Here is a 22,568-nt window from a genome sequence, read left to right as displayed (position 1 = left end):
GTGCGTTCGCCTTCTATTGCGCTCTCCTGTTAATGGCGGGCGGCGGCTGCTGAGCGGGACGCTGATAACCGCTGCCCGCACGGGGAAAGTCTCCCCTGACTCCCGCTTTCTGCTCCCCGCCATTTCCGGAGCTCGCCAGCATGTCTGTGGTTCCACCCAATCGTTCGCAGACGGGCTGGCCCCGGGGGGTCACCCAGTTTGGCAACAAGTACATCCAGCAGACCAAGCCCCTCACCCTGGAGCGCACCATCAACCTGTAAGTGCGGCGCGGCCTTGGCGGGCATCCCTGTCCTTGTGAGCGCTCCTAGAGACGTTTCTGCTTCCCGCGCGCCTTCAGCGGGTCGGCGAGCTGCACGCCTCCCCGCCACCCCGACGCCCGCTCGGGGATGCCACTTTCCTCTCTTCCTCAGGCCCCTTCCTGTTCTCATAGCTCCTGGGGCTTAGAGTCCTCTTGGAAAAGTTTCGTTCATTTGAAAACAGAGCTTGTTCCCATTCCTCTGAGTTTATTCATTCTGGTGAAATCGAAGTTTGCTTTGAACTAATTTTTTGTCACCTATCCGGAGGTAACCAGCTTCAAAATGTGGTTTTTATCTTTCCGATTCAGTGTTTATACTTTCACGTCACGTGTAGGGTATTTCTTTGTGTGTGTTTACTGGAAACGAATGGTGTAACAGCATCCTTTTTGCAGTTTTCACTTTAACAGAGTAAGATTTCGGGACATATCTGTATGTAAGGGTCTAGGGTTTCCCTCCCCCCCTTTTAAGTGCTGTATAGTATTTCACCTTATGAATACATCACCTTTAATCTAACTGCCCAGGGATACCTGGCCTACCCTGTGCATTCACATGTCTTGTCTAACTCAGCAGCAGCATCCCGGGCACCAGTAGGCCTCAGTTTGGGAGTATGGACGCTATTATGGTGGTGGGGCTTTTAGATAGTGGACCGAACCAGAGTATTGCCTCAGAGAACCCATGGCGGGCTGTTTTATTTTCAACATACCTTTCTCTTTAAGCATATCATTGCATTTCAAGGTCACTGTCAAACATAATCTTGTGGTACAAGTAATTGGTATTTGGGGTGTGTCTTGCTCAAGATATTGTATTTTTTTTTCTTGGTACCAGTGGCGCTTAACCACTGAGACACATCCCCACCCCTTTTTATATTTTATTTAGAGACAGAGTCTCCCTAAGTTGCTGAGGCTGGCTTTGATCTTGGAGATCCTCTTGCCTCAGCCTCCCAAGCTACTGGAATTACAGGTGTGTTGTGTGTGTGGGGTCAGTATGCTTTTTTTTTTTTTTTTTGGTTGATTTTTGAGGCAATGTGGTGCTGACCATAATAGAGGACGTGGCCAGTTTATACTGGTCTATGTCTAAAAAATGCAAGGATTTGCTGCTTTTTTTTTTTTTTTTGGTAAGACAGTATAAGTGTTTTATATTCAAATAAAACAAGTGTCTTGAAATGGAAAAGATGTTTATTGTTGTTTGGCAAAGCAGTTGCTGGTTTGGAAATTTGGATAATAAAAATATTAGATTTGTAAAATTTGGAATTAGTTGATAGTCATGTGTATAAATGTTAAAACCTTAGGTATTAATTACATTAACATGTAGTAGTGCTTTAATTTCTTTAATTTGATACTACTTTTTAAAAGTCCTCATATAAGATTCCTATGAAAGGGAAAAGACGAGTTCTTTTAAAAATGGATGAAAGCACAATTTCTGGATTGCTTTCAGTCATGATGTGAACTAGGTCCCACTTGAGCTTTTGTATGTTTTTGCATTGATTACTTGATTACTGGATCAGTTTGCAACAAGCCATTATGTAGCATTGATGCTATGAACAAAATGTTTTGATTTTTGACCTTGTCTCAAAATAAAAAAAGGACTGGGGATGTAGCCCATTGATAAAGCACCTCTGGGTTAAATCCTCAATATATTAAAAAAAAAAAAAAAGCTATGTATTGGGGCTGTGGATGTAGCCCATTGGTAAAGCACCTCTGCATTAAATCCTCAATATATTAAAAAAAGTTATGAATCGATTTATAATACTTTTCTTTTCATATAAATATGATATTTAGAAATAATTGTTGTGTTGTGAATGGCAATTCCCCTGGCTGAGTAATGATCTATTAAATTGAAAACAAGTCCCCTGTCCCCCAGAGTATTTTCATCTATGAAATACCGTGTGAATGCTTACTTTGTACCAGGCAGTGTGCCTAATACAGGATAAAGAGTGATAAGAAAGATGTAGCCAGCCCCTGCTTTATGATGCTTATAATAGCATAACATGTATGTATTTGGGCTGGCACTTTGATTTCACAGCTGAAAATTCAAACTTTTCATCTTGATAACATCTCCTTCTTGCTATGGGAGCTGGCTCTTTCAAAAGAGATGTGTTATCTTTCTAATTTAGGTTCTGAGAACTACATGTTATGTAAAGTATTTTTAAAAAATTACCTGACACATAGTGCTGTGTGCTCCTGCTAACATTGACAATGTTAGATTTACCATTGGGACTCCTGGGAACAGTTCCTTATAATCTTTAATGCCTCCTGGAAGGGATACTTTTTAAATGTATTTTAAAGCTACTTTATTTTTGCCTAGAATTTGGCTTCTGTAATTAAAGTAACTTTTTTGTTTGGATAATTTTGATTTCTCTTTTCAAGAATGGCTGAGTGTTTAAACCCATTGGCACCTGCCTATAATCCTAGTTGCCCTAGAGGCCAAGGCAAGAGGATCACAAGTTTGAGGCCAACCTCACCAACTTAGAACCTGTCTCAAAATAATTAAAAGAGCGGGGGATATGAAAAGTGCCCTGGGTTCAATTCCCTTTAAAAAAAAAAAAAAAGAGTGTATTGGGTATGTAGTATCAAGGGCTTTTGATAGAATGTGGCTAAGACATTTTTATTGAAAGGCTTATATAATCAAGGTATTGCAGGGTGGCTTGTGATAAAATATACACGTGGGGTTTTAACTCTGTAAAGAAAAAATTGATCTTTACTAAATAAGATGACAGCTATCTTCAACAATATAAACCATATTTTGAGTTCTTGATAAGGAAAAGTGTATTCAGATTAGATATGATGGGTAGAAGATTCAAATGAGAGGGAAAGAATGAGGATACTGAATAGAATAATTTGCAGAAGGCTAAGAAGGCCTCTTTGTAGGTTTAGAGAGGAAAGAACCTAGGAAAGTTGATATGGAAAAGCTTTTGGTGCTAGAAAAATTTGATCATAATTGACTTCGAGAAATGAAAAATAATTAGAGAAATGCTTAGAATATAGGAAAAGGGGGGATTAGCTATTAGCACCTATAGTTAATAGAATTTATGACTAGAGTATTAGAGGAATCAGGTTGGTAATTATTGATATAGCAGCCATGGTTTAAAACCAAAGTATTACCAATATCTAGATAACCACCTCTCTAAGCATTTAAGGGCCTTATAGTAGCATTATCTATGCCTGAAAGTTCATTTATGGAGTAGCTACTTGATCATAATGATTTTCTGATTTCAAGACTTCAGAGAGCAATATTCTATTCTCTGCTATTTTATTTGTTAATTGTGTAACTTTAGACAAATCCTAAGTCTCTGAGCACAAAGATAACACTTTTGATTATGTTTTCTTTTGATGTAGTTGGTATCTGTTATGGAAAATTATGCTTATCAGTTCTCATACTAGATGTTTATTTTTGGATCACAGGTACCCTCTTACCAATTATACTTTTGGTACAAAAGAGCCCCTCTATGAGAAGGACAGCTCTGTTGCAGCCAGATTTCAGCGCATGAGGGAGGAATTTGATAAAATTGGAATGAGAAGGACTGTAGAAGGGGTTCTGATTGTACATGAGCACCGGCTACCCCATGTGTTACTGCTACAGCTGGGAACAACTTTCTTCAAATTGTAAGTGGTATTGGAATTAACAGCAAGACAACTTTTAATAGGTTGGCTGGCTTATGTAACAGTTTTAGTCCCTAGTCATTTATTCATTTCAACAAACACTGTTCAGTGGAGTCTTTTGAAAGGAAAAAAAGTGTGTTTTCTCCAGGACAGTGCTCATTTATTTTTCTAAACAGAAATCTGCACATTTCTATTATTATTGATGTTAATGATTGAGCTTGGAAGAAACCCCATGGAACAGATTAGTTCAAGCTCAGTTTCCAGGTGTCAGCATAGCATTACTAAGAGCAATTGATGTTATTTCTTTCTTAGAATGGTGTTTTCTAGTCTCATTTTAATATAGTTCAATCATTTGACCTCATAAATCTTTTAATATTTACTTGGCCCATGGCTTTTTGATTAATTATACCAAAAAAGAAAGTTCTCAGAAACTTAGATTGAAATTCTTAAAAAATGTCCAGACCTAGACAATGCTTTCTGGGCATTTCTAGACTCCATTATTATGGGATAGATTTCAGAGAGAATATGGGATGAATTGGTGTCCAATAGCTAACCTTTATGTTTATACTGGGTTATATATTTTTTCTGTTTAAAACCAGCACAATATACTGTTAGTCTGATGAATTAACATTATGAATTAACATAATGAATTAACATTATGAATTCAACTTTCCAGAATGTTCTTTTCCCTGCTTTTGACATTTGTTTGTTCTGAGTGCCTTATATGACATTGAGAGAAATAATTACTATTGTATTTTTGTTGTTATCCCCAAATTGTATTAAGTTGAAAGCTGAAATTCTTAACCTTTATACAGACCTGGTGGTGAACTTAACCCAGGAGAAGATGAAGTTGAAGGACTAAAACGCTTAATGACAGAGGTATTTTTCTGTTTAACCACTTTGACGGTTTAATTGCCCATCTGAATATCATCAACTTATATATAATTTTGTTTTTGTCTTGTGAAAAGGATAAATTTATTTTGAATATTTAGTTTTTAATAAATACAGCTTAAACCCCAGTGTTAGTATAATGTTTATTTTCTGAAAGTTGAACTTATAAGTTTATCTAAATGTTTTAAAAATTGAGATGTTGATGTAACAATAATGATAAATAAAAGCCCAGCATTTCTTGAGTATTTACTGTTCTGGACAGTGTTCTAGATGTTTTACCTGTAGTCACTACTTTAATCATCACAGCAGCTCTGGGAAGTAGGTACCATTATTACTAATCCTATTTTATAGATACGGATACTGGGATATAGATAGTTTTGATATTATACTGCTACTGTGTAGTGGAGCTGGAGACATGAATGCTCATAGTTTTGTTCCAAAATAAGTCTCTAAAATTTGCCCAAATTGTACTACTTTTTTTAAAAAAATCATTCTAATGTCTACCTCTTAATAGTTGGATTCAAATATGTAGATACTGAAAACTGTAGGTTGTTTTAATGATTGATTTTTTTTTTATATTTAAAATGCAGTCTTCCTCTAAATAATAAAATTAATCCATACCTTCTGCAAAACCCTTGATGCACAGAGAAGTAAAGGAGAACCAGAATTAAAATCACCTAAAGATAAACTTTAGGTATAAGTTCAACTTTCAGAAAATAATCATTATACTAACACTTGGGTTTAAGTTATCATTATGAACTTTTGGTTGGTTTTTCTAGTACTTGTTTCTTTTTAATATGATTTAAAAAAAATTTTTTTAATTGTTGATAGACCTTTATTTACTTATATGGGTGCTGAGAACTGACCCCGGTGCCTCACACATGCTAGGCAAGTGCGGTGCCGCTCAGCCCCAGCCCCAGCCCCAGCCCCAGCCCCTTTCTAGTACTTGTTAAAGTGCGTTATAACTCTTCATTTCCTGTGCTTGGACTTACGTAGATTGAATCTACCTACTTACCTATGCTTCTGAAAACCCCACCAAAGAGGCAGGAAAGGGATATCTTTAAAAACTTATAAATCCAATAGGATTGAAAGAGTGCAAAAAGAAACAACGTAATTTTCGGAGGAGCTAGGAGGGGCAAATAATGATTGACTTAGCAGAAGCCTCAGTCCAGAAGGAGAGCAGAGTAGAATTTAACCGTGAAGAACACCAGAGTCTGAGGAATTAGAGGTGCCAGGTACATATGAAGGTCGGTGCTTGAATGGGTTGAAAGCTAGATAAGTCTGTATAAGATAGATGTATTGTAGGGCTGGGGTTGTGGCTCTGTGGCAGAGAGCTTGACTAGCATGTGTGAGACACTGTGTTTGATTCTCAGCACCACATATAAATAAATTAATAAATAAAATAAAGGTCCATTGACAATTAAAAAATATGAAATAAAAAGATGTATTTATATAGCTAGATTGTCTTCTACTCTGTACAGTTAGGCAGAGTGGCTGGGGATTGATTCTACAGAGAAAGCAATGGAATCACAGAATGAAACCTTCATTGAAAGGTTTAGGGGATGGGGAGAAGTAAGTGAAAGTTTCCATCCTGAATAATGTCTCCAACTCTGAAGCTAGCTCAGAGCATCTAGTGATAGATGGAGCAGAACTATATAAAAAAATTTCCGGCCAGCTGAGGAATGTTAACAATTAGTCTTACATACCCAGGCAGAAGGCTGAAGATTTTGTTTCTGGAGAGAGGGACCAGTCTAAGGAAAACTCCCAAGTGATGCTATTTGGGAGTCTTCCTGAAGAAATAGCATAGCCCTGCCATTCATTCACCCAGAGATGTTAATTCAACCTCTTATGCTTTATCCTTAATTGTGAGCAGATAACAAGTATGCTAGACTTGTGGGAAAGGCTTTTTAATAAGAGAGGTCAAAAGAAGCAAAAGGGGGCTGGATGTAGCTCATTGGTATAGAGTGCTTGCCTGGTATGAGCAAGGCCCTGGACTCCATCTCTAGTACTACAAAAGTACATGTGTACATACATACATTTTTTTAAAAAACGGAATTCAAGAGAAATGGAAAATTCAGTGACAAAACTGTGATTAATTTTCTTGGTACAATAAGAGAAGATATTGTGGGTCTGGGGTTGTGGCTCAGTGGTAAGCACTTGCCTTGAACGTGTGAGGCACTGGGTTCGATCCTCAGCACCACATAGAAATAAATAAATAAAATAAAGGTATTTTTAAAAAGGGAAGATATTGTATCTATGAGACAAAGCATGCTTTAAAAAAGATTTTAACCAACCCAAAATAAAACCTCATGAATATTTTTTAAAATGTTAGGGCAAAAACCTCAGTGGTGGGTTAAAAGGTAGTTCATACTATCAGAAAATAAAATGAAAAGATAAAAAGAATGTAGATTAGAAAAAAACAAAATTAGTGTTCATTTTTAAAATGACCAATATAAACTATAGGTAAATAGAACTGAGGAATAAGAATTAGCAAAACATAATTTGAGACAATTTCCCAAGCCCAAAGGACATCTGAAAAGACCTCCTGGCCTGCCCTCTATAAAGAGTATTTAAAAATCCACCCAAAGGTACATCATTATGAAAATTTAGACCAATGATGATAGAAGGTACTCAAAGCTTCCAAAGTGGAGGAGAGTGACTGGGCAGCCATACACTTTAATATAAGCATCAAAATCAGAAATGGCATCAGACTGCCAACAAAGAATACTGGAAGCTAAAAGATACTAGAGCATGCTCCTGTAATTCTGAGAGAATGTGATTTCCATCCTAGCATTTCCTGTCTAAAGTCTTACAAGTCAAGGGTACAGGTAAAATAGTTATTTCCAGACATGAAGAGATTCAAAAACTGGTATTATTCCTTGTACCTTTGCTTAGGAAACTTCAGAGGGTTTTCACTACCACAATGAAGAAGTAAACTAAGACTGAAGATATAGGATCAGAATATTAGAGAGCATCAAACTGTAGGAGAAAGGTCAAGGGAAGCCCTAGGACTCTAGCTGTGTGAAGCAGGGCTGAGTGCATCTAGTGTAGATTGGAGCATAACATCTCTTTGAAAAAGTGAAATTGATAGAGTAATTTGATGCTTAAATTGGGAAGAAATTTAAATTATTATGTGGGAATAAATATAGTGATAGTAAATGAAATCAAACATTTATCAACTCTAAAGAAAAAAAAATAGTTGTACAAATAAGGAAATGTAATTGTCGTTTACTAGTCACTATTGTGACTGATCTACCTAAGTATATTAATTTGTTGATAATGAGAGAATGTAGGAAGAAAAAGTATGAGTGGGTGACATGGTTTTAATATCTAAATTCTCTTGTGTAATAGAGGGAGATTATAGGGTTCTTCTAGGTTTTTAAAATTGAAAAGTAAGCCTGGTGCGTTGGCACATTCCTATAATCCCAGCTGCTCAAAGAGGCTGAGGCAGGAAGATCTCAAGTTCAAAGCTAGCCTCAGCAACTTAGGCCCTAAGCAACTTAGGGAGACTGTTTCAAAATAAAAATAAAAAAGCCTGGGGATGTAGCTCATAGGTTAAGTGCCCCTGGGTTCAATCTCTGGTTATTCCCCCCCCCCCCCCCCCCCGCAATAAAATAAAAGTAATCAAGAAATGGTCATAAAAGAATGTGTTTAAAAATGTAACTTTACGTTGGATAAATCTGACAAACAGGACCTCAACCAGGTGATAAAGGTTGATATTAGTGGTAAGTGGTTCCCTTGATGTGATGCTGTAAGAGTGGCACTTTGCCTCTGTGGTCCTCCTCCCAAAGATTCATTATCTCAGTCTAATTGAGAGACTTTCTACAGAAGCTGACCAGTAGACTTCAGAACTGTCAAGATCATCAAAAACAAGGAAAGTCTGAGAATCTGGCATAGTCCATAGGAGCCCCAGGAGAAATGATGACCAAATATATTGTGATATCCTGAATGGGATCTTAGGACTCAGAAAGGACATTAGGTGAAAAACTAAGGATTTCTGAGTAAAGTATGGATTTCACTTGGTAATTATGTATTGGTACATTAGTTATAAAAGGAGAAACCAGGTGTAGGGCACATGGAAAGTCTTTGAACTATCTTTATGAGTTTTCTGGTCGTCTAAAACAGTATGTTTAAAAATAGAGGCAACAGAGGAATAAACAGCTGAGTTGAATGTTGCAGCCAGTGGGAACAGGTGAAGCGGAACAGATAACTTCCCTTTCTTACTATATGAACCTTGTAGAACCATTTTTGAACAATGCAAATGTGTAGATTATACTTTTGATCAAGTTAACTAAGTTTAATGTTAAACAGAATAATAAAAACGAAGATTGTGTATTTTGAAAATATTTCTAACTTGGTTAGGTAGAGAATTCATAGAAGCTCTAGTTGATTCTAGAGAAACTCTTGTATTGCTGGTTGATGTAATTGTCTGATGACCTTGGGTTTTCTGTGTATACCCAGAGCACAGTAACAGATTTGTTGGCCCTATATAGCATTATGTTCATAGTAGAATGCTAATTTTGAACCAACAGTGTCTATCTTGGGCAGAATGACATAGATAATAAACAAGGAATTATATAAGGAAGGCACATTAACTAGCTGTATGTCTCTACTAGGAGTGCTGCCAGAAATAGTCTCTTCATCAAAGAAGGGTGTTCGTGAGTAAGTATATTTAGTTTACTAGCTATGTCATTTCTTTTGACAGATACTGGGTCGTCAAGATGGGGTCCTGCAAGACTGGGTCATTGATGACTGCATTGGTAACTGGTGGAGACCAAATTTTGAACCTCCTCAGGTCAGTGTTCAGTTATCTTTGCAGGACATTTGGAGAAACAAAAAGATGATTAAATTCTAGACATTTAAAAAATGATCAAAGTACTATTTGACTTTGAGTTTTCTTTTCTCCCCTCCTTCATTTAGTTAACAAATGACAATGCCACATATTCATTTCTTTCAAAGGAAAAATTTAAAAATATACAAAAGTAGAGAGACTAGTAATAAGTGAATCCTGTTACTGTCATCCACCAACTCATGGTCATACATGTTTTTATCTGCTTAGATTTTTGTGAGGCAAATCCTAGATATCATTTCACTTGTAAATACTTTAGTTTGAATCATAAAAGATAAGGACCTTTTAAACCATTATTGTACTAAAAAATGAGAAATAGTTCATAATATCATATACAGTCACTGTTTTTACTGTCTTGATTATTTCTATTTTATATTTGTTTCAATTAGCATAGTTTTTTTAACTCCTTTAGGTTGTCTCTTTCTTTTTGTAATTTATTAATGATGAAAACAGGCTATTTAAAGTCTTAGTGTTTCCTTTGCTGATTTGCATCCCCCTTTTTTCATTGGACACGTATTTCTTTCTCCTGTATGTCCTATAAATTGATAGTTTGATCAAAAGATTGAATTCAGTCTTTATGTGGGGAGAAGAGGGAGTAACAAGGCTTATCATTGATGATATATTTATATATCTATTCCTGTGTAACAGATTACAGGTTGAGCATTCCTAAAATCAAGCATTTAAGTCCAGAGTGCTGTGGTTGACATGACACTCAAAAAGTTTTTGGTTTTAGAATTTTTGATTTTTTAATTAGGGATATTCAACTGGTTAAGTCTTTACCAGTATTCCAAAAATCTGAAAAAAATTCCAAAATCTGAAATGCTTTGGTTCTAAGCATTTCTGATAAGGTATAATCAACCTATACCTCAAAACTTAGTGGCCTAAATAACAGAAATGTGTTATCTTAGTTTCCCAGGGTTAGGCATCTGGAAACTACCTTGCAGGGTAGTTCAGCTTAGGGTCTCATGAAGTTAAATTGGCAGCTGGGACTGCATTGCTGGGATAGGCTCTGATCCCAAGCTCACATGTAACCCCTCAGTTTCTTCTGGGCTGTTGGACTAAAGGCTTCAGTTTTTGCTGGCTGTTGACACAAGGCCTCCCTCAATTACTTGTCATAAGAACATCTCCAAAGGATAACTTTCAGTAATACAACTGGCTTCCTCAATTGGCTTGTAATTGAAGAGATGGTGGGTGACAGTGAAAGTGACCACAGGGGAAGCTACAGTTTCTTATACCTCATCTAAGCAGTGGAATACCATTGATGCTGATGTACGTTATTGATCACCTTCTAGTGCATTGGGAGAACACTCCACAAAGGTGTGAATGCAAGGAGACAGGGATCATTGGGTGTCATCTAGAGACTGGCATCCCCATCTGGTATTTAGAATATCTGGTTGTTTCGTTTTATAATATTAACTAATTGATGAGAATTTCCTGGATCTGTGAATTCATTAGGTTTGTAACACTTATGTAAAGATAAATTGTTGCTTATTTATAAAGAGGTGTATAATGTGTATAAGAAAAAATATTCTTTTTTTCTTTTACTTACCAGTTTTCAGAAGAATGAGTTCATTATTTAGCATCCTGCAGACACTTGACTTTCTTCAAAATAAGACATAGACTTTGGTGTAGATAGTTCTGGGAAGTGATTACAGGAAACAGAAGAGTATAGGGAGAGAGAGAGAGGAGAGTAGCAGCTGCAGAATGTTTTTTTTTTTTTTTTTAAAGGAGGAGGAGGAACATTATTATTGATCTTATTACAACTGAGGGCAACTAGGGCAACTAAATGAATCCAGCTAAGGACTGTCAGCAGCCATGTGGACTGTACTTCAGAATTGCCCATCAGAAAGACAGAGAGCAGACTCTTTCCCTGCCGCTGCTGAGTCCCACAGAGGCTCAGGTACATTCAAGATTGGCTTTACCCATCTGGTATAAAGCGGCTGGAGGTATGATGGACGTCATTATTGAAGACTGTCCTCATCCATGAAGGCCTTACACATGGAATATGCAAAGTTGCTGGAACCTTAGATAAGAGACAAGCCCAGGGGCTGGGTTGTGGCTCAGTGGTAGAGTGCTTGCTTAGCACGTGCACTACATAAAATAAATGAATAAAATAAAGCTAAATAAAAAAGGAGAGACAAGCCCATCTTTGTGTGCTTGCATCCGACTGTAATGAGCCCATGTGTGTCAAGTTTGAGGAGGCCCTTTGTGCTAAGCACAATATCAGCCTAATTAAGATAGATGACAACAAGAAACTGGGAGAATAGGTAGGCTTCTGTCAAATTGATTGAAAGGGCAAATCTCTTAAAGTGCTTAACAGTTTTATAGTGCTTAAGGACTATGGCAAAGAATCTCAGGTCAAGGATGTCATTAAAAAGTACTTCAAATGCAAGAAATAAGCAAATAAAAAATGTGGTATGTGCACACACATACACACAGAAAAGAAGAAAGAAGGCCAGAGACCCCTCTCCCCATCGTGTGAGAGTTACATTAACTCCCTTGCACTTTCATGTTGGGTATGAGCATGAGTTGAGAGATGTTTCGGGGTTTGGAAAAGCTTAGATTCTGAAAAACAGGGAGCGGAACAATAGCAAGCAGGGAAATTTCTGACACTTCCAAACACAGCTGCCCTGAAATCTGAGGGAGAATGTGGTTCTGTCATATTGGGCACAAAAATTATGTTTTAGGGGCTGGGGCTGCGGCTCAGTGGTACAGTGCTTGCTTAGCATATGTGAAGCACTGGTTCAATTCTCTGCACCACATAAAAAAATAAAGAGATTGTGTCCAGCTACAACTAAAATATATTTTAAAAAGTATGTTTCAGTAACCTTTTGAAGTGTCAGTATGACCTCAAGAATTTAAATACATTTGATGTATTTTAATCTATTGTAGTGATTGATAATGTTATTGATGCTTAGATTTTCCTACTTTGGCTGGTGAAGGAACATCTTAAAGTTGGATCCTGCATTCTTTTGGCCAAAGGCCCTGTGGCTTGATAGCTTCTTTGCATGACAGGATGTTCTAGGTCAAGCAATCCACAAAATATTGGCCAAACAAAAGATGATTCTGTGCTCTCTCATTTGACTGTCTTGCATAGCAGAGGTATAGGAGGACACAGGGCTTGGAAGTGCTAGTGCACACTGCCTAAGAATTGCCGAGAACATATCTGTCTGTGTCTTGGCTTTAATTCCATACAGAAAAAAAAATTGCTTTTTGTTCAAAAAGACACAGAGCAAACAAATCCCATCATTATGTACAGCTATAATGCACGAATAAAAAAATGTGGAAAGAAAAAAATAATCAGAGCAATTATTCTTAACTGATTTTGGTTTTTTGAACATTATCTGACCTAATTGGAAATTGCTTTACAGTCTACTTTCTGAATACTCTCATCCATCTCCTCTGCCATGGTCCTAGAATGCTTCCCTTTGCCGAAGTCCTGGCAGTATCAGGTACAAAAGGATTGTATAGTTAGTTAGTAAACCTAGAATTTTAGGTAGGCCCCAGTGGGAAGAAGTTACGAAATTATAAGCTCCCTACAGTCTTTTAGGATAAGAGTGTAATTGCCTTAGACATTAAGTCCAGGACTGTAGAAGACAGGCTTAAAAAAAAAAGGAACTGTAGCTTCAAGTGGAAGAAAATTAGGGTAATGGCACTCACATTGGTTTGGTCACAGTTTGGGAGCTTTTGTTATATGGGAGCCACAGGTTTTATTTTTAATTTTTTTTTTTTTATGTGCTATTTAAGTCACTTCTCAGATCTTAGCTGCTAGTGTGTTTGTTTCTCTGCTGCTAATGTGTCTAGGGGACCTCCAAAGCCTTGGACATCACCTCAAACCATTTTTTTTAGGAATGGCTGTGATGTATAATGAACTTAGCACAAATTCTGGTTAGGAGCCAGTGAGTAACACAATGAAAAGCCACATAGACTTTTATAATTAGATAAAGAGTTGAACAGATGCTGTTGAATTTTGGCTTCACTACTTAGCAGAGTCATCTTGGGGAAGGTTCTTGGTCTCTTTTAGTAGAAGTTATAAAATGTAGATGATGATAATACCTCCTTTGGCAGCATCTACTTTTTTTCTACCTTCCTTTTAAGTCTGTTTTCAGCACTTTTTAATTCTCTTGCCCTCAAATAAAACTCCAGAAGCAAAATAAATTTGTGAATGTATTGTGGGGAGATATAGCAGAAGTTTTTGTTAAGTATACATGGTAGGGTTAGGAGAAAAATCCCTTAGGTTTGTTTTTTGTTGTTGTTGTTGTTCTTTAAATTTTTGGTGGATTGAACTCAGGCCTTCACATATGCTGGTCAGGCAATCTACCACTCAGTTATGCCCCTAGCCCTAAAACTGTTCATTCTTACCTAGTAGTTTCATTCTCTAATTCTTTTTACCCCTTTAAATTGTCTAAAATATTTTCTCCATTTTACCAAGCAATTATACTTTGTCCAACTGGCAGAACTCCACTTACTTGGCTTGTCTAGCGTGTGCTGTGTATGTGTAGTTGGGAGGGTTGTTGAGGGAAGAAGGAACACAAAGCATCTTGTCAAATACCTCACAGGCTATATTTAAACTTTTAACATAGTAAACATGTTCCACGTAGGATTCTGGAGCATTTTACCTTGTAATGATATTTTAAAACAGTAATGACACTGAAGTCAAACTTCATCATGTTGTAAATTTCTTAGGGCCATAAATTATGTGACTTCATATTTAGTTGCCTTGAATTTTATATTCATATAAAATAACAAGTACTTATAACTACTTGTTATTTTATATGAATGAAAATACTTATTTATTAGTATATCTTTTAGGTAATCCATCCTGGTAATTGGAAAACTAGAAAGTAATATTGTACCATCAGTTTACAGTGTATTGGGGAATAAACAAACGCATATGATGGAGTACATGTTAAATTAAAATTGTGTTTAGAATATAAAGAACTTGGTCTGAGAAGGGTTCGTAGTTGGCCTTAGCATCTGAAATGTGAGATATTGATAATTAAAGGTGGGGAGGTAGAAAGAATTGTTGGTTTTGAAAATTACAAATTACTCTCATTTGTTATTTTAGTATCCATATATTCCTGCACACATTACAAAGCCTAAGGAACATAAGAAGTTGTTTCTGGTTCAACTTCAAGAGAAAGGTAAGTTTTCTTTGGTGGGGGTGGGGGTGGGGGTAATAGGGATTAAACTCTGGCACTTGACCACTAAGCCATATCCCCAGCCCTATATTTAGAGACAGGCTCTCACTGAGTTGTTTTGTGCCTTGCTTTTGCTGAGGCTGGCTTTGAGCTCATGATTCTCGTGTCTCAGCCTCCCAGGTCACTGGGATTACAGTTGTGCACCACAGTTATTTTGTTTTTTGAAGGCACATCTAAACACTTGTAGAATGTTTTCAAGGATATTTCTATTTGTGTTTTTTCCAGGTTACTAGAGTTTTTTTGTTTATTTTTAATTGTAAAACCAAAAATGTGGCATGTTCATGCAGAATTACTTTAGTTTCTCTTAGTTGTGCCAGTCATGGTATTGAGGGAGAAGTAAATTTAGAACCTAACATACCAGATTATAGTAGTATTTTTCATTTTTTGCCAGAGGTGTGAGGGAGTCTGGGGATTTAACCCAGGGACAATTTACTACTGAGCCACATCCTTGCCCCCGCCTCCCCTTGTTTTTTTAATCTTTAGTTGTAGATGGACATAGTACCTTTTTATTTATTTATTTTTATGTGGTGCCGGGGATCAAACTCCACCACTGAGCCACAATCCCAGCCCATCCTTAGCCCTTTTTATTTTTGATTTTGGGATGTGGTCTCACTAAGTTGCTTAGGGCCTTGCTGAATTGCTGAACTGGCCTTGAACTTGCTATCTCAGCCACCTGAGCCTCTGGGATTATAGGCAAGCATCACTATGTCTTGCAGATGATGGTATTTTAATACTTTTTCAGCTCTTGGTATTGGTTTTCATATTGTGAAAAACTAGTGAAACCTTAAAGAGAGTCTTTAAAAAAAAAAAGAATCTTTAGACCTTTATATGTGACTTAACAAGAAATTATTCCATTTTTTACAATGGTTTTATAATGGGATTCAAAATGAATTATAACCCCAAGGCTATTTTCTCCTTTCTCCTGGAGCAGTACTTATAATCAAGTTGTACATGTTGTTAATACCATGGATCTCTTAAGAGAATCGGTTAGTTTCAAATGTGTGACTGATCTCTAGCATAGAAGACACAATCAAAATGTATTGATGAGAATTATCTTTTTTCTTAGACGTGTTTTTCAGATTTAAAATTGTGTATTAATTTGAAATAAAATAGAATTAGTGATTATATGAGAAGTTACAGAAAATGAATCCTGTTTTGTTTATTTTAGCATTGTTTGCAGTCCCTAAAAATTACAAGCTGGTGGCTGCACCACTGTTTGAATTGTATGACAATGCACCAGGATATGGACCCATCATTTCTAGTCTCCCTCAGCTGTTGAGCAGGTATGGAAAGTTGCACATTTTCTCATCCATTTAAATTGTCAAATTTAAAATATTCAGAGACACTTGAGAAGGGGCAGTTCACAAAATCTGGTATTTAAGGAAACTAAAACTGTAGGTTGACTCTTGGGGTCAAGTGTAAACCAATTGGCATGATGTTCTGACATTTATGCAACTGCTTCCTGAGATCTGATGTTCTCTATAGTTAAGCTTGAGTTCTTCATTCAAAAAGGTAGTGGTGAAATAGTCAACAGTGTATAAGGGAGTCTATATAAAATTCTGGAAATTGAATCTCTTGGTGTAATATATTCTCTTTCCTTTTTGGAATTTACTATATTTGGCTTAAATAAGGGCATATGTGATTAATTTCCAAATTTTTACATGGAGTTTAAATTTTTAAGCAGATAAAATGATGAGAAATGGATTTTTTAAAAGTTGTATTGGTTAAAGTTTTTAGAACTAACCAGATAAGAATTGTATAATACCATGGTGATTATGGATGTAGAGTCTATGTCAGTGTTTATATTTGAATTATACTTTCAGTAGTGATAATGTGACCTTGGACAAACTTTTATACCCATTTGCGTGTTTCTTCATCTGTATATGAGAAAAAAGTGGAACAACACGTAAAATGTTTAGAACAGTGCTAGGTTCCAGGTAAGTACTAAATAAATGCTAGTTTAAAAACTACTTCAGTAGTGATTTTAGCCCTGTATGAAAGCTTGTTAAATATGAAATCAGCCTACTTAGTCACTAATCAAACTTGGTCTTTTGTTCTTCCACTTTGGTCTCTTGATGAGTTATAAGTTGAAGTATGGTATATGAAAAAAAAATAGATGGGCATGGTGGTGCACAGTGGTTTGGGAAGTTGAGACAGGAGGATCTCGAGTTCAAAGCCAATCTCAGCAAAAAGTGAGTCGCTAAACAACTCAGTGAGACCCTGTCTCTAAATAAAGTACAAAAAATAGGGCTTGAGGTGGGGCTCTGTGGTTGAATGCCCCTGAGTTCAATCCCCAGTACTCAAAAATGAAAAGAAAAAAAAAAGTGTTCATTTAAGCTCCTACCTGTTGGGTATAGAACTGTGCTGAGTGATCAGAATACAAGGACATGTAAAAACTTTTCCTGCCTTCAAGGAACTTGATAATTGACAATCAAATATATAGTCTTTAATTTTTTTTCAATATAAATATCCAGCAACACTTATCTAATGTAGAAGGTAATGATTGGTGAGGTACAAAATGGTAATCATGTCAAGGGAGGGTAGAAACATCCTGATTAGTTCCCTTATCATCTACAGTGGAAACTATGTAACAAATACTGTTTTTAATAAAGGTATTGTTCTTTTTAAAATTCAGGTTCAATTTTATATACAACTGAATACCTGCAGCAGAGGAGAAGTAAAAGAAGCCGTCTCTGTGAGCACAGCTATACACAGTGTAGAAGAATAAACGTCTTAGTAAAGTTTTTTTGGTTTTTATCCCTTTCCCAATCCCTAAATTGCCGCTACTTTCTATTGTTTGAATAGTAAAGTTAATATGAGGAACTAGAGAGTGGTGTAAACAAATGTGATAATGTTTATTTACTTTTGGTTCTACTCATAATTTTTTGTACAACATTAAAGAAAGCAAACTTCTTTCTATTTGTATTCTTTTTTTAATTTCTCATTAAACTTTGAAAATCTCAAAAGTTGAGGATTGTTCTTTCCCTCCTCTAGGCTGGTGAACATTAAAACAGTGGCAGTTTAGGTTAGTTGAGTTTGTGGGACCCTTGCTCCAGTACCATTTTGGGGCACATATTCCAAACCCATTACTGGTTTGTGATGAGGATCTTTCATTACTCTTGGGAGCTAATTTGTCTGATTGAGTCCAAGGTGCAATTCCTGTACCACACTTTACACTCTTGTGAATTCTCTTGCTGAGAACTCCCGGGATATTAACTTACCAGTATGTTTTACAGCCATCTAGGCCTCAGTAACAACAGATATTAAACATAGGGGAAATCGTTAAAATATACTGGGTTAGCAAAGTCATGGGAATTGGTACAAAAAAGAGACCCTTCTAGATAGAGCTCATGTAGTGTTGTTTTTTTATACAGTGGGTTTATTAATTATTTGTGCTATTGTGAAATTGTTTTTTAATTATCCTTAGAGCCATGGTAATACTATTAGGTTATAAAGTCTCAGCTTGCAGAGTTATCTCAACTAACTTGAGTTTATATCCATAGAGATGGAAACCTTGTTTTAGCAAGTGACAAAAGGCTTTAAAAATTTTTTTTGGAATAATCAAAATCAACTGAATTCTGGGTGCAGGGTAGAAGACAGATTTTGTCAGCATAAGAGAAAAGTACCAAATTTTTAAAAACTTACACGAACACCATCCAGTTAGATTCAATGGGACTCTGCTGGTTGCACCATTATTTTATGGTCAAAAGTGTATTGTTTATGCATCATTATAGACTTGTTGACTATAGGATTAATGTGAAAGAAATCTTGCAAGGTATAGCTTGCAAGTTTGGTAAGTTTTTGATAGGTAGAGATGAACTTTTGATTAGTTCATATATTTTTATGGTACTGATCACAAGGCTGGTAGTCTGAATATGGAGTGGTCAAAGATATGTCATGCTCTTCCCTATTCAGACCTGATCGGGCCAAGAGTGGCTGAGGAATTGTAAACATTCACATTTATTTAGTTGGAGTCTTATCAGATATTCACACAATTGTGAAGCATTGATGTACCTGTGCTCATTCTTTGTAATAGATGAGTACCAGTCTTCCTGACCAAAAGTGAAGAGTTTTGTCCTTTGAAAAAGTCACTAATCCTTTAAATAGTCCTCTTCCCTCAAGGGCTAACAGTCTTGTCCCTCTGATTTACATTATGCTAGAGTCTTTAGTTGATCCTTCCGGTTGGAGAATATAGAGATGCAGATAGGTTGATCCAGTTCATTTCCCATGACTGCTTTGGCATATAAGTGAAAAGATAAATTTCAGATGTGAGCTCTTGCAATTCTGGGAGGGTAGTGATTTAAACATGCTGTTAGTCTAAAGAGTGTTTGAGTTAAAGTCATCTGATTCAAGGCCAGTTATTGCCCTTTGTAACTCACACTTTGACCTAGAAAATCTTGGTCACTTGTACAAGTTCTACAGTCAGTCATCTATATACCAGAACCTAGTGAGCAAAACCTTTAAGTTGGCTGGGTTACTGATTTGGGGATGTAAGAGATCTGGTTTTGAATGTAAAATTCATATTGCACAAACACCAACTAAAACTTGGATCCCAGTATTTTAAGTTTCATAGATATAGAACCTGAGGGATTAAAATTTGGTTTATTTATTTTAAGCCTTAAAAGAGAATGTGGGCACTGATTAATATTAAGATTGTCTGATTCATAATTTCTTACCATACTCCTTCAAGAACTAAGTTTTAAAATTTGCATTCCAATGATCTTCATGCTAAATATTGGATAGTTTTTAACAGGCATATTTTTGAGTACTTACTGTGTCCCAGGTTGTTTATAAATGAAAGCCCACTTTTACAATTTATAACCATGATTTATGCTATCTTATTTTCCATGAATACTCCAAGTAGTACATATTCTGTTTAAAACAGTATACTAAGTGGCACTACAAAATGTTTATAATAAAGTAGGGAGAAGAAATTTTTAGTTCAGTTTTAGTTCTTGTTTGAAGTCATATTCAGTATTGACATCCCTTTAGAGGAAAATGAGATTTTTTTTATGTTGTTTTAAGCATTTTAATTTTTTTCTTCCTTTTTTAAAAAAAGTAGGCAATACTTAAAATGGCATCGTTCTGTACATAATTTGTACTGTAACATATTTCAAAGTTTTTGAATAACCAGCATTCAGTTATTTTTGGAATTTAAGGGTCCCATTAAATTAACATTAATTGTATTTGGATAAAATGTAATAATCTAATAGCAGGTCTGTTTTCTTACAAAAGAGGTGGAGGACAACCTTCACATTCATCAGGCCAGCAACTGTCAGTTTACAGTTTCCTTTCTTAAATAATCTGACACTTAGGCCCTCAGCTATTTAAACTACTTGCTTAGTCACCTGAGATGAAATGCTTGGAGTAGCTTTTCCATATTTTAGTTCCTCAAACTTAATGTTTTACTAGTATGTTTGGAACAATGTGTGCTGATCGCTAAGGCTGTTGCAGAGAATTTGCAGCTTTACATGTTGCCTTGCTATAGAAGGCTTAGTGGGTTTTCTCTGTAATACAAATCAGCTTCTGTAATATAAGACTTGATGTTCCCATACTTATTCCACTTGTTTTTACATCACTTATTGTATGGGTTAAACTCATTTCAAGGGATTTGCTTTTGTTATTTAAATGTGTAATGAGAGCCTAGGATTCCCAATGAATCTGGAGGCTGAAGCAGGAGGACTGCAAGTTCAAGACCAACCTCAGCAACTTAGAAAAACCCTGTTGCAAAATATAAAATTTAAAAGGCTGGAGATATAGCTCAGTGGTAAAACACCCCTGGATTCAATCCCCAGTACCTGCTCCACCCCAAGAAAATAAACGTATAATGAGAAATAATAAATAATACTGTTATTTGACTTGAGCCATGCTTCACCCCGCCCCCCGCTTTTCTGGGCTGGCGATCTAACCCAGGGCCTTGCCCATGCTTAACAAGTGCTGTGTCACTGAGCTACATCCCAGCCTTAAATTTCTATTGTTGTTTTGTTTTGCCATGTTGGGGATTGAACCCAGGACCAATTAGTCTACCACTGAGCTATATTACCATCCCCATAAAATGCATTTTAATATTAGCTCATAAGTATCAAACCTGTTTTGTGGGAAAAAAAACACTAAGACCTATAAATCTAAATTAAGCCAAGTTAGGTGTATTTTTTAATCCCAGGAATTATTAAGAATAAAGTTGGGAAGGTATGTTGATTAACAGCCAAGTGCAGACAAACGTGTCTAACCTCAGTGACTTGGGAGGCTGAGGCAGGAAGATTGCAGCTTTGAGGCCAACTTCAGCAATTTAGTGAGGCCCTAAGCCTCTTAGTGAGACCCTGTTTTGAAATTTAAAAAGGCTGGGGAATGTAGCTCAGTGGCAAAGCATCCTTGGGTTCAATCCCCAGTTACCCCCCCCCCCCCAAATATGTTGGTTATGCTGTTGTGTTGAAGGAAAAATCAATGTTTAAAAAAATGAAACCTTTGAATGGGGGTGGAGCTCAGTGGTAGGGCATTTGCCCAGCATGCATGAGAGGCCCAGAGTTCAATCCCCAGCACCACAAAAGAAGAACTTTTGATTACTGTATTCACATTATGGTATACTACAAGTACCATTTACAGTTTGGCTTTGAGAATTTTTCTGATATTGTTTATAGGAAATGTATAAAAGAAATGGTTTGAAGTTTTGGTTATATTTTTATATTTGTAAAGCAAGAGTTTGATTAAAATGGTCACTGTTCTTTTTTATTTCATTGTCATTTCAATAAAAATATTTAAAACAGAATTACTGACTGGGATAGTCCTATGTGTGCCAGTAGAAATCTTCTCACACTGTTTTTTCCCAGTATCATTGGCTGCGGTTTGTTGGTAAGAGACAGCTGGCCCATGTTGAGAGTCTGTTGGCCTGGGCCATTGATACTGCTCCTCCTTTGGCTCCCCATTGTGTATGAGCGAGTTTTTAGCCAGTTTGGTTTCCTGCAGTTGAAGGGGGCACTGGATTTGGAGCCTGTAGACTGATTTGGAAGTTGTAACTGTTAAGTGATAAACTGCATCTTGTTCATATTATTGGGGACTTACTTTGTTCATGGGCAGAGAGTTGACTCCTTTTACCCCTCCAATTTGCACTGAAGTTGTGTGACACATCATGCCTGCTGGTTTACGTAATAATTTTTTTTCCTGATTTGAACTACTTAGGTAGAAGTTAAGACATGAGCAATGCATCAGGAATTTAAGAAGACACTTAGTACAGACTGGGGGTGTAGCTCAGTGGTAGAATATACCTTCCCTGAGCTCAATCTCCACCACCTCCAAAAACAGAAAATAGTACAGAGCAAATCAGTTGATCAACAGACCTGCCTCAGTAGCGCCCCAAGATCTGACAAGATAGCTATTTCCGTACCCTTGCCTAATCTCAGTCATATAAGCTATACCTCTTAAAACAGGAGGAAGATAGATAAATTCAGGGGAAAACAGAATATGTTTGCTTAAAAGGGTGTAATTATCAAAACATCTTCAGCAAGACCCTGCACAAAAACCAGACCAGAGATTCCCAGACCTAGGAAAGCAAAGATGAATAAGAATAGAGTCCAAATGTGAATTCTGTCAACAGGGTTCCGTCAGCCAGGCCAGCATGACCAAGGGCTGCCCTTAGGTTGTTAGCTAATGCAGTCTAACAGTCTGGAGCCCAGAGGTGATACTTAGGTGGGATTTAACTGTCTCCCTCCTACCCCCCAATAAAAGCTGGACACAA

At 36.6% G+C, this 22,568-nt stretch overlaps 1 protein-coding gene and 1 pseudogene across 1 annotated transcript; both read left to right on the top strand.

Moving 5' to 3' along the window:
- The first annotated feature begins 16 nt into the window (after positions 1-16).
- Nudt21 (nudix hydrolase 21) lies at positions 17-21,557 on the top strand. The gene is made up of 7 exons (XM_026395689.2): positions 17-256; positions 3,698-3,898; positions 4,711-4,774; positions 9,492-9,581; positions 14,704-14,779; positions 16,005-16,119; positions 17,472-21,557. The coding sequence occupies exons 1-7, from the start codon at positions 141-143 to the stop codon at positions 17,491-17,493; spliced, it is 684 nt and encodes a 227-aa protein (XP_026251474.2). The 5' UTR covers positions 17-140; the 3' UTR covers positions 17,494-21,557.
- LOC144250435 (small ribosomal subunit protein eS12 pseudogene) lies at positions 11,422-12,034 on the top strand (annotated as a pseudogene).
- Positions 21,558-22,568: the final 1,011 nt, after the last annotated feature.

This window comes from Urocitellus parryii, chromosome 15, assembly GCF_045843805.1.
Source record: "Urocitellus parryii isolate mUroPar1 chromosome 15, mUroPar1.hap1, whole genome shotgun sequence".
Lineage (NCBI taxonomy): Eukaryota > Metazoa > Chordata > Mammalia > Rodentia > Sciuridae > Urocitellus > Urocitellus parryii.
The sequence above is the reverse complement of the archived record's forward strand: the minus strand, read 5'-3'. Positions and strand labels throughout refer to the sequence as shown.